Here is a 13,616-nt window from a genome sequence, read left to right on the forward strand (position 1 = left end):
TGATAGTTTACCATCTATGACTCGAACTTTGGATTAGGAAAACCCGAAAATGCACAGAAGCAACAGTGCTTAGGTAAGAAAACTCAAGGAATTTGGAGCCTGGTCGGTCCATCCTCACCTTAACTGCCTTCCTTTATTTTCTTTCTCTGTTTATAGAAGGCTACTTAACTAACTACTTTTAACAGCTTTCCTAACAAGGCCTGCTCATAATCAATACACAGTTGGTGTTGGTCTACTTTATTCCTTGGGTGTTGGGCCCACCTGCTTTGAGCTTTCCTAACTGGGGCAAATTGATAGACTATTATTTGTGAAGTGGAAAGTCACTTAAAAACTAAGGTTTGTTAGATTTCAAAATATTTGGATTATATCTATTTATACCAGTGTGTCACTTAGGGTCTGTTTACTTTCTGATAACAATTTTAGTTTTCAGTTTTTAAAATCCCTGATCATTTTAAATTAACAAAGAGATGGAAGACTAATGTAGTACACAATTGTGATAAAGAGAAGATGAAAGGCACATAAGGAAGAATGCATCTTTAGAAACAGTGAAAACAATGTAAAAGAAACATGGTGAGAGAAATATTTGATCTATATTATCTTATGTTTATTAGTTGGAGTGAAAATTAAATAAGAAACGTGGAAAGTAAACGGATCCTTAGTTATGCTATTCTGTTTGGTACAGCTGCAACTCATGAGTACTTTTCTGCTGGTTATTCTTTGTGGTGATTTACCCCAAAGTTATAACAGGTCTCGTGATCCTCCACCACCAGATTAACTTGCAACTTATGTTTTACTACTCAATTTATATTTATATAATTAGTATACAAACCATAGATTAGGAATATCAATTCTTGAAAGTAGTGCACTAATTTGATTAATGATTTAATAATTCTTGCACAAATTTATTTTGTCTGATGTTGTTTGCCTCAAAACCACAAGTCTGCAGATATACACAGCTGTCTGTTGCATCGTTCTTAGTCTTTCATGACCCCTGTTTATGCCTCTGGCATGTTTTTGTTTATGGGCGTCAACGTTATTGGACAGCCACTCCTTAGTCTAGGTATGTGTGCCTTCTTTTCTAAGCAAGTATCTAAATCATCAAGGGTCCACCTATGCAGCAGTATATTTTAATTTCTGTCCGTTCAAGAAAAAAAGGATATAAATTTTGGTATGGCAGAAAAAACTCACGTGTAACCACTAGTTAGTCTGTGTAAAAAGACCAACATTGTCACTTTCGCCATATTCATCCCAAGGCAAGTCCTAGGCCCTGATCCAAAAGGTATGAAACTGTATGGCTTTTGCATTTCCTGCAGATATAATTACGTCAAATAATTTTCTGACACGAGGACATGACATAAAACACTCAAGAAAACAAAAAGCAAAAATTAGAGAGGGAGAGAGAGCTAGCTACATCAAATCTTTGTGGGTTGAATTTCAATGGATCCTTGAATAGATCCGAGTTGTAATGTATACAAGTTGCATCGATGTTAACGTGCCAACCTTTCTTGATTTCATACCCTGTTGTTGCCACTTGTATAGTTAATAACATAATCATGAATACCAGAGACTGATGATAGAAGCCCTCAAATAGTTGAGGCTGGATTCAATGAAAACTTCATTTTAATTATTTTTAAGGGTGTTTGGTAGTTTACCTTCAATTGTACAGTCGTTCAGTGCAACACGAGGAAACCATAATAGGACATTAGACATTCTCAGTGTTTCCTTAACTACCTGGAGAGATCACAGAGAGATTCTTGACATTTGAGTAACTCTGTAGTAGGTGCTTCCAGTTTGTAGACAGTAAAGTTTTTAGGTTATGTAAAAACAGTAAAGTTTTTTTAAGTCTAAACTCCAACCTTCAAACCATAACGCATGTTGTTGATGTCTTCATGATTAAGTGAAGCACCTTCTGGCTTCATTTTGATTAAAGACAATTGTTCTTCCTGTAAGTCAAGATGAACATTATCCAAACGTGCAAAGGAGAACATGATTTTCTATAACCAAGTACAACACTAGTTTTCCCTCTCCTATCCAATACCACCCAGTCCTGCCCTCAAGAAAGAAAATGAGGTTCATCTCTTGCAAATAGCGCCAAACTAATAATACTATTGAAAATGACATTAAAATTTTATATATAATTCTGTTGTTTAACATAACTTTGATACTTACAACTGGTAATAAATCTAGATCTGTTGGGTTGGGTCCATGATTTTATAATAACAACAACAAAAACTATACAGCATCTCACCCTGAGTATGTCCTGTTCATCTCTGTTGTCATGTAGAAATTTTACACTCCACATCATTGCTGCTGCTGTAGTAGTCTGTCCAGCAATTATCAATGTCAAAAGATTATCCATAATCTCTGAGTCATCAAGCTTTTCACTGGCTGGAAATGAGTTTCTCTGCAACATGGACTGCAGAAAATCCTCTGGAGACTCTTCTCCCCTCCTACGTCTAGCAATAATTTCTTTGAAGGTTTCCATGAGCCTTTTACGAGCCTGTTTTAGCTATCGTCTTTAGTTCAACCTTAATGAAACTTCAGGGAAGAAAAAGGAAATAACTCCATGTAGGACATTCTAATTAAATCAATCACTCAAATTAAATCCTAGTAGGACATTCTAATTTACATACAATAAAGGACTAGTAAATCCCATATTTGGGTAAATATCACTAACCGTGATGCCTTTATAATATCTGGTGCCAGGAATCATGACAGGGAAGGACAACATGGCATTAGAGACAGCAGTGCAGTCTTTCTCAATCTGTCGGAGTAATGAATCCTCCGTGATGCTCATAAGCATATCACACATTGCATCAAATGTCATCTTTATATGTCAAACATTTCATAGGAGTTAGTAGGAGTCACATCATATCTCAGTATACTTCAACTCAGAAATTGGTAATTTAAATTACCATCATACAGAAGTCCAATGCCTTGAAACTTTTCCCACTTTCTTCTATCTTTTGCAGCCTTCCACACAACATTTTATCAAATTTTGTGATAAATGCAGATAAGGAAATCATTGAGAATGGTTCAGATAGAAGACGCCTTATTCTTTTGTGGCTCTCAACAGGTACACATAATAAGCTTTTCTTTCCCACGGCATCTGCCATTGATTTTACGTAACCCTTGTTGAAAAGATCAAAGTCATTAGAAAAAATCGTCCTCGCACCTTCAGGATTAGGAATAAATATGTGGACCTTGCCGAAGAGCCTTGTCTTGAACCATCTCCCATGCCTACTTACATCAAATCAACAAATTACCCCTGTTCCATTGGCTCATGTTTCCAGTTTATTATTAGAATTCTGACAAAACTTTATAATAAATACTAGTGTGGTATAAAAGATAATTAAGTCTAATATTCAGCTTAGTATTATACATGTCTAATTAAAACTACAGATAATAATCAAGGTTATTGTATTGCATATTTAAACCAAATCAAAATTCACCTGTTGGTGAATATTTTCTAATTGACTCCATTCTATGCCAGTATAAAAATTCACCGGTTATGATCACTCTTACTTTTCCTACTTGAGGTGATGAAAACAAAGTTTAGCTAGCCTTTGATGATAAAACAATGAATATCAGTCACTGTATGCTTGAGAGGATTCTTGAATTTGTACATATATCAAGATGGAATGGAAGTAAGTCACTTACCATAATCGCCTTAGTCTGACAAAATCATAACATCCTCTTGTACTATTAGTGGCTGAAAGAAAAGAAAAAGTTTCCCCAATAAGAGGTAATCCTAGCCGACCAGGGATATTTTCTCTCTTGCTTGTAGTTTTTTTCCAAGCTCTTGAAGCCAAATATGTTAGTCCTATAGAGAAAAATAAGACCATGGTTATGTCATAATAATTATGCACTACAAATACTAGTTCTTCCCTCCATAGACTCAACATCTCTTGTTTTATTGTTGCCCTTTCTCTAAACAATGGTGATGAATAAAAGCCAAGAACTAAAGTCTTGAATATAGTTCAGTTGGATTACACTTATAATAATGCTATTTAAATTGGTACGAAGACAGTGTTGTAGAAGTCGAGATGCTTTGTTTTATAAGATATTAGAACGAGGAGCATCTTTGGAAATATTGCTAGTTTAAAAACTAGAAGATTCCTATTGCTAGAAGACACACATTAATGTAAGAAATTGCCAAGTAATGAAAGCGATTTTTTATTAATCAAAAGAACTTCACGTCAAGGTTGATCATCAAAGCGGGTAAATATTTGGATTCAATAATTCTTCTTAAAAAAATAGTGGACTAAACAAAAACTTGGGTTTTGTGATATAATAACAGACTTGGATGCTGATTGAAATGCCTTCCACTATTATACTGCTGTTTGAAAGCTACGTTACACTACACTAGATGAAATAATACACATTGCGCCTGCTATCACAGGTAAATGGAATTGTGACATGAGTTCGTGCGCTTAAAATGATTAACCAAACTTTTTTCTGTGATATTTAAATGACACACGATTGGTCACGGTGGATTACTATTTTAGCTTAGATTCTGATATAGACAACAATATTGTGATGCGACCCCCCTTCAGCTAGTTTCCCAATTTTCTTCATAACTATTATATTGTATAGTGATTCAAACAAAAAAAGAAATCTGATTTTTTCCCTTAAAGAGAGAATAAATTGAATTGATATATGATGGAATGCCACTTAATTAGTTCTCAAGAATACCAGGTTGGATATTATAGACGAGTGGAAATGACAACTTGAATGGTGAGGAGTCATAACCCATAATTATGCACTTGCTATGTGCTCCAAAGTCCCCATTAAAGCCGAAGAAGGTTAGGCCAATAGGCCATTCACTCCAACATAAAAAACACGCCTTTCCTTTAGATGTAATGAACCTTAATTGACGATTTGCAAACTTAATCTGCGCGATGCAATGGATGTCTGCTTGATGATGTATGAATCTTATATTGTAATGTAAAAAAAAATGAATCATAAGTATTGTTAATACTTTTCACCCACGTACTGTAATTAACATGCCATCTCTACATAGGCTGTAAATAATTTTGAATTATTTGTGAAATTTCGTTTCATCCATTAAAAAAATGATTTGTGAATGAGACATGAATTGCAGGCAAGCTTTGAATATTTCTCATGTCATTTCGTTTTTATTGAACTAAATCATATTTTGGTGGAGTCTGTGTTCAATAATAAAATAACCAGTGGAATCTTCTTAGTTCTTATGTGTGAAAGAATCTACCCATGAACTTATATCTTCTTTTGAAAAAAAAAAACTTATATTATATTCTACATTGAAATTTATATAAACAAAATATTTTATATTTTTTTTTACTTTTAAGAGGTCCTAGGACGGATATGAAATTATCTAAAGCAAAATTTGTTTTCCTTCTATATAAGGTCGCATATTAGAGATGCGATTATGTGTTGGTTTTTTTTAACAAATGAATAAAAGAAATGTTAAATTAATTAACAAAAAAATATATTATATTGATAAAACTAAATAAAATATATTAAATAAAAATATATATCTCAGAGTTATTGCGATCGAGTACATATGTAAAAAAAAAAGAACTTTATACTATTTTAACGAAAGTAAGAGAGAAAATTTTATTTTCATATGATATGATCGTACAAAAAGAATGAGATTTTTGCATATAAATTTAATATAAGACATAATAAAATATTTTTTTTAAAAGAATACATAACAGATAAAAGTTCAATTTAATCACCTGCTTTAATTATCTGTATCATTGTAGATTTGTAGTGTACTCCGAGTTTGTAGGATGGAGGAGTTATCATCAGTTCCACCAACGTTCTACACCTTTATTTTTTTTGACAAAATAAACGTTGTACGCCTTGTCCCATCCACTTTTTATCCAAAAGCGATATTGACAGCGATATTCCCGTCTTTCACTCCTATTATGAGCCGCGCGAGGTTGACGACTCATTACTCATAGGTTTGTATTCAACCAAAAAAATAATTGTTTTTTTGGGTGGGGATATTTATCACTTTATTGCTCAATAATTTTGTAGGTCGACCATGGCTCAACTTTTTTGTTTTTTTTTTTTGTCAAAGAAGATTTTATATATTGGTCGCGGATTGAAAACATTTTTTAAGAGCTGTAGTAACACATTCAATAATGCATGCATTTTTTTACTATATTTTATTTTATTAAGTGAAATTCAAATGAATATTATTAAATTATCTTACTTTTACACTAATTTTATGAAACTTATATACATTTCAACCAATAAAATCAAATGTGTTAAAAAGTGTTTATTAAAAAGTATTTTGATATTATTAGATTGAATGTGTTTCTATTAAGTTTGAATTCAAGATTTTTCAGTTGTCCATATTGAAGATGTGAGTCTAAACACTAAACTATTCAAAAGAAAATTAAAATGTTTGATAACACTGGTTTTTTTTTTTCTTCTGGGATCTGTGATGCTTCAATTGAATTGAATATCAAGAACAACTCTATTAGATACGGGTCTATATAAGTTTGAGGTCAAGGCATGTCTTGTGTAAACAAAAAACGAATGAATTGGCATATATGAGATACTCGACCAAAATATCCGTTGCACAAGACAAAAATAAAATATATTACTTTAAACCAAAAAGAAATTAAACATGAAATGTAAATATAAATTCTATATTTCTGTAAAAAAAAAAAAAAGTATATGTATGTATCATAATGGAAACAAGCAAACGTGTCAACCAGTTGCAAATCAAGAAACAAAACAGTTATGAAACCGCCTATAAAATGCTTAAATGCAATGTTGATGTATCATTCACAAATCACAAGCCATGGTGTTGGCTTCTTCGGTATGTGCTTACAAGATGAGGATGGCAACATTCCTACAAGCCCGAGTATCACATTTCACCCCACGTTTACAAGTACATGAAGTTGAAGCACTGGGACTACGTGCAACTCTTCAGTGATAAAAAATATACTATCCAAATTTATGATTGTTAATGTTTAAAAATATTTTGAAAAAATATTAAACTTGGAAATATCAAAAGAAGCAAGCAAAGATTGCATATAAGAAGAGAATTGAAAACTGATTGAAGGAACAGAGGGAACGCTGAAGTGAGAGCTTGGCAATGAAGAGGTCTCGACTATTTAGTTCTACATAGCCGATTGTCACGGTATAGGCACCTTACTGCTAGAGATATGGTGAAGTTTTTTGAAGCACCCTATAATATTTTGAATTGTTTTATTTGTAGGTTTTCAAATATTGGGAGACAATTTTGGACTTTTTTTTATTTATATCTTTTTTTTTTAACCACAATGCCACACTCCTAAAAAAAATTATAGAAATATTTTACTTTTTTTTGTCTCAGTTCCTAATCGCAATCTGGGTATGCGACGACGTGAAGACAAATTTTTTTATTTTTAATAGATGGTCACATCCCGGAAATACGACCTTGCACTAAAATAGTTTTTTTTTACATTTAATAAATAATTTTGTTTATTATTAATTATGTTTATTATTATTTAATAAATTGTAAATAATTAAAATATTTAAAAATTCAAAATACTATTAATAAAATACATTAATAAATAATAATAATAAATTTAATAATATTATAAATTTTAATAATAATAATAATAAGAAGAAGAAAATTATATTAATACATTAAAATAAAAATACATTAAATCAAAAGATAATGTTTGGACAATGTTTCCTAGTATGACCAGATACCTGACGTAATCCACACTTTCTTGGGACTATATCTGTAGTGTTCATTTATGTTCTAATGTGTTTGGTCTTTGGATGACATTTTTTAACTCTGCGCATTAGTGGATTGTGACACACCTTAACACCTTCATATTGTGGTCAATATCCTTCGTTTGGTATGTGTTGGAACGCTTTGTTGTAAACTTTTAGTACTGTTTCCACCTTGTACACATTAGGTATAAGGCTCCAATTATCATATTTGATGCTAGAACATGTTGATATTACATGTGAGCAAGACATATGTTTAGCTTGATATTTCCCACAGTCGCACCAATTGTTAACAAAGTTTACACTGAAATGACCAATTGGTCGCCCTTCTCTTGGATTCACGTCTCGTGCACCATGAAAGTATGGTTGCTCCGATCAAAACTATCGACTCTATGACTATTGGATTTACGTATTTCCGATTTCATAAAAGTTATGCATGTTTTTGTGTATACCTGACCAGAAGCTAAAATTGATGTGTGTTGTTTTGCCATGGTTGGAAACAGTGTCCTTGTTTTATAATCTGTTGATTTGACCAAAGCAATGATTGGAAGGTTGTGTGGTCCTTTTAATACTGCATTCATGGACTCCACAAGGTTGGTGGTCATCTGACCCCAACGATTACCTCCATCAAATGCTTGAATTCAACCTTTTCGCAGAATGTTGTCTAACCATTTCAAAGCTTTTGGGTTTACGATGCCGATTTTTCTGCGATAGTATCGATATGTAGGCTCATTAATTGAGTAACCTGTATTGAAACAGTAGACAATGCATTATTACACTAATTATAAAACTTAATAATTTAATTTTTCATTAATGATAAGAAGTAAGAATTTAATTATTACCCACATAAATAACTTTTTTCTTCAAAGCATTATCCTTAACTTCCCTTGTAAAATTTTGTGAAATATGTCGGACGCAGAACACATGATTTGACAGAGGATCTTGTCACCCATTATTCGGATTATTATAAGCGCTCTTGGGCGATTTAAATAAAACATCCCAATATAGTTGGGGTTCGGCAGTTTTAGCAACGCTCTATAGAAAATTATGCCTTGCTACGAATCCGATGTAATATCTATGGGAGGATGTGCATTATTGTTGCAAAACTGGGCATGGTATCATTTACTTGTGTTGTTCCAGATGCACCCAGTGCATGGATATTTCCACTTGCACAAAGGTAACTATTGCACATAATTTTTATATATTTTTATTTTTATTTCTTAAAACTTATTACTTACCATATTACTAATTTTATTATATTTTTTATATATTTAACAAATTTAATTCCGCTGGTCTAAATTTTTGTAGTGTTCCTCACAACGATATAGAAGGATACCAGAATACAATCGATCGTATGATGGTTCAGGAAGTAATATATTCATTCACATCTAGTTGCACTTTTATATTTTTTTATACCTCTTAATATTTACTTTAACCTATTTTTTTAACATTCAGTTTCATTGGAGACCGTACATCGGGTTCCAACACAAGGTACCCGAACAAGAGATCAACACTTGGATTGCATGTACCTATCTACATTGTTATCATATCGTCGAAAAACGTCATACAGATAAAGTCGCACTTCAGTTTGGCTTCCATCAACAAATTCTGCAATCTCCGGAGGATATGACGCTCTACCATGAGGTGTGGCATTGATGATAATTGAAGTGTGGTTTGGAAAGAGGAAATTCAACATTGGAAAAAACATCAGAATTATGTATTGCAAGGTCAATTCTTAGAAGGTGTTTTACGCCACATATAAAGAATATATGAATTGGTTCAGACATCACACCAAATTATATATATATCTGTGGAAAGATGCCTGCATGATCCATGTTTGCAACCTTCAACATATCCTGATGTTCACTCAATCCCTCAATCAATCCCACAACAACATACCATACACCAAACATCTTCTTTATCATCACCACAACATCTACATGAAGTTGCAGATATACCAACTCAGTACTACGTTCCTTCAACGCCAACAATACCAACTCCCATTAATCCGACAGGGAGAGAAATTTTCTATAATTTATTTGGTACTCATTGTACAACTCCTGAGTCGGCTTATGCTATTTTTGATTCCATGTATATAGTTGAAACTCAAAATTATACGGAAGCAGGTGGTAGTGGTGTTAATCCACAGACAAATTATAACGATGATCAACAAAAACAACCTCAAGCTGTACAAAGGGCTAGACGAATTCGACGACCGCGTAGATGTGGAACTGGAGACCATTTAGATGAAAATAATTAATTTAAATTTGATTTATTTTTTCTTTTTTTTTATTGTATTTTTCTCTTTTAATTTAATGTATTTTTATTTTATTTTATTAATATAATTTTATTTTTATTATTAAAATTATTATTCTTTTTATTATTATTATTATTTATTAATATATTTTATTAATAGTATTCTGAATTTTTAAATATTTTAATTATTTATAATTTATTAAATAATAATAAACATAATTAATAATAAATGGAATTATTAAATAAATAGCAAAAACAAAAAAAACTATAACAGTACAAGGTCGCATCCTCGGGATGCGACCATCTATTAAGCATAAAAAAAAAAAATAAAAAATCCTCCAAGTCGTCGCATCCCTAAGTTGTGATCAACAATTAGGACAAAAAAGTAGGGCTTTCTATATTTTTTTTCGGAGTGTGCCATTTTGGTCAAATAAAAAAAAAGGGATATAAATAAAAAAGATCCACAATTTTGAAAAAGATAAAATAAAATTATTGTAAAATTATTTTGTATGAAATACATTTTTTTTTAATTCTTTAACATTGGCACATAATTTAGAAAAATATAAAGTGTAATTATTAATAAAATTTAGTGTGTTTCAAAAAAAAAAAATTAAATAGAGTTTGTTATTATTAATTTGAAATTAGATAAGTCTAGAACCACGTGGAACTTTTATATAATAATCTATAAGTGCTTTAATTATAGAAAAAATGTGAGAAATGTCTATAAGTAGATATTAAATAGGAAACTCCTAGAAATGTATCTATAAGTTGTGAGTTTTCTATTAGAAATTTTTTATTTTCTCTAACAAAGTGGTATAAGAGCTTGGTTAAGATAGTTGTGCAAATAATGTTGAAAGATGGCAACTCATGCCTATACTAATTTCCACTTTCCTCTTCTTACAAAAGAGAATTATGAAAAATGGTGTTTTCGCGTGAAAGTTTTGTTTGTCTCTCAATTAGTATGGTAGATTGTGGAAAAAGGTTATGAGAAGCCACAAGATGAAGAAAGCTTGTCTCAAAATGAGAAGGAAGCATTGTTAAAGACGAAGTTAAAGATCAACTTGTTCTCACCTTCATCTATCAATATTTAGGTGACTCTATGTTTGACAAGTTGTCGGTGCTACTACCTCAAAGGAAGCTTGAGAGATTTTCGAGAAATCACTTCAAGGCATTGACAAAGTGAAGAAGATAAAGCTTCAATATCAAAAGGGAGGTTTTGAAGATTTGAAGATGAAGAATCTGAATCAATTTTAGATTACTGTTCAAGGGTGAAGACAATTGTTAATCAAATAAAGATATATGGAGACAAGATAGAAGATGTCTGTGTAGTAGAGAAGATTCTTCGTTCCTTGACTCATAAGTTTGATTATGTCATGTGTGTTATTGAGGAATCAAAAGATCACAACTCAATGTCCATTGAAGAATTAGAGGGTTCTTTACAAGCTCAAGAAGAAAGAATGAAGAAAAGGCAAGATGAGCCATTAGAGCAAGTTCTTAAGACCGAAGCTTCATTGAAGGATGTTGGAGGAAGAGGAAGAAATTGTGGCTTTAATCAAATTAAAATGATGTATGACTAATCTAAAGTTGAATCTTATCATTATCATAAATTTGACCATTTCTCTTGGGGATGTCGTAGCTCTCCTAATCAAGAAGAAGCAACTAATTTTGTTCATGAAGATAAAAAGTGAACTTTGTTGATAACTCTCAAGGAAGAAGATAAGAATATTAATAGCTCGTGGTATTTGGACAATGGTGTAAGTAATCATATATATGTGTGGATGTCAGGAGAATTATATCGAGCTTAATGAGAAGGTGAATAAAAATGTATCAATTAAAGACTCACTAAATGTGCAAATTAAAGGGAACGAAGAAGACCAAAAGATTACGACACCCATCAAAATGCAACTCCACCATCTCCTTCATCTATTTTTCAAAAAGAAAGTTCAAGCGAAAGACCAGGGAAGAAGAGAGACATGAATGGCATGAAGAGTTATATTGTTTTTCGATAGATAGTGAACCATCAAGTTTTGATGAAGCTATAAAAGGAAAAAGACAACAAGCCATGAATTAAGAGATAAAATCAATTGTGAAAAATAACACTTGGGAATTAGTAATTCTTCCAAAAGGTCATGAAGCAATTGGAGTCAAATGGGTGTACAAGGCTAAAAAGAATGTTAATGAAGATATTGAAAAATACAAAGCAAGACTCATTACCAAATGCTACAAACAAAAACATGGAGTTGACTATGAAGAATTTTTTGTACTAGTTGCTCGCATGGACACTATTCATTTGGTAATCTCTGTAGCATCTCAAAATAAGTGAAACTTTATCAACTTAATGTAAAATCGGTATTTCTAAATGGTTATCTTGAAGAAGAGGTTTATGTTGAGCAACCAATGAGGTACGTGATTAAAGTACAAGAAACTAAAGTTTTGAGATTGGGGAGAGCATTGTATGGATTAAAGTAAGCACCAAGAGCATGAAATAGTCGCATCGACAAATACTTCCAAGATAATGGATTTGCTTGTTGTCTTAATAAATATATTCTTTATGTCAAAGTTTGTGATAATGGAGATATTTTGATTGTTTGTCTCTATGTGGATGGTTTTATATTCACTGGAAACAATCTAAGTTTATTTGAGGAGTTTAAAAAAGTCATGGCGCTTGAGTTCGAGATGACTGATATTAGGCCCATGTCATACTACTTAGGCCTAGAAGTAAAGAAATTGGAAGAAGGTATATTTATTTCTCAAGAAAACTTTGCAAATGAAGTTTTGAAAAAATTTAAAATATTTGATTGCAATCCAGTGAGCACACCAATGGAAAGCAAATTGAAGTTGTCAAAGTTTGAAGATGGACAAAAGGACGACCCTTCTTTTTTCAAAAGTCTCGTTGGAAGTCTAAGATACTTAACATGTACAATGTCTGATTTATATATGCGGTTGTTGTAGTGATTCGTCTCATGGAAGCTGCTCCTACTACTACACACATGAAAGTCACTAAGAGGATACTCCGCTACCTTAAAGGTACGCTTGATTATGGACTATTTTACTTTTCTTCTAATAATTTTAAACTATTTGGATTCTGTGATAACGACTTTGCGGGAGATATTGATGATAGAAAGAGTACTAGTCGCTTCATATTTTTCATGGGGGACTGTGCTTTTACGTGGAGCTCAAAGAAACAACTTATTTGTCACACTTTCAACATATGAGTTAGAGTATGTAGCAGCAATATCTTACACTTGTCATGCCATTTGGATAAGGAGATTATTGAAGGAACTTCATATGCCACAAAAGGAAACTACTGATATTTGTATAGACAATAAGTCTACATAAGCACTTGCAAATAATCTAGTGTTTCATGATTGCAGCAAGCACATAGGCACAAGGTACCATTTTAATAGAGAATGCATTGCCAAGAAAGAAGTTGAACTTAAATATATGAAAGCTCAAGATCAAGTTGCATATAATTTAATAAAGCCGTTAAAATTTGAAGACTTTCAAAGGCTAAGAGCAAGACATGGAATAAAGAAGAAAATTTCAAATTAAGGGGGAGCAATGTTATTACTAATTTTAAATTAGATAAGTCTAGAATCATGTAGGATTTCTATTTAAGAATCTAGAGGTGCTTTAAT

The 13,616-nt window shown here is 32.0% G+C and overlaps 2 protein-coding genes across 2 annotated transcripts; one reads left to right on the forward strand and one right to left on the reverse strand.

The window, feature by feature from the left end:
• Positions 1-571: 571 nt before the first annotated feature.
• Positions 572-3,905, reverse strand: LOC101503447 (abscisic acid 8'-hydroxylase 3-like). Its single transcript, XM_004509247.4, has 9 exons — positions 3,661-3,905; positions 2,916-3,240; positions 2,678-2,827; positions 2,249-2,500; positions 1,857-1,943; positions 1,653-1,731; positions 1,412-1,518; positions 1,189-1,307; positions 572-1,110 (listed from the first exon to the last, which is right to left on the reverse strand). The coding sequence occupies exons 1-9, from the start codon at positions 3,903-3,905 to the stop codon at positions 996-998; spliced, it is 1,479 nt and encodes a 492-aa protein (XP_004509304.1). The 3' UTR covers positions 572-995.
• Positions 3,906-12,636: 8,731 nt separating this feature from the next.
• LOC113787720 (secreted RxLR effector protein 161-like) lies at positions 12,637-13,193 on the forward strand. The gene is made up of 2 exons (XM_027336838.1): positions 12,637-12,715; positions 12,931-13,193. The coding sequence occupies exons 1-2, from the start codon at positions 12,637-12,639 to the stop codon at positions 13,191-13,193; spliced, it is 342 nt and encodes a 113-aa protein (XP_027192639.1).
• The last annotated feature ends 423 nt before the right edge of the window (positions 13,194-13,616 follow it).

This window comes from Cicer arietinum, chromosome 7 (genome assembly GCF_000331145.2).
Source record: "Cicer arietinum cultivar CDC Frontier isolate Library 1 chromosome 7, Cicar.CDCFrontier_v2.0, whole genome shotgun sequence".
NCBI lineage: Eukaryota > Viridiplantae > Streptophyta > Magnoliopsida > Fabales > Fabaceae > Cicer > Cicer arietinum.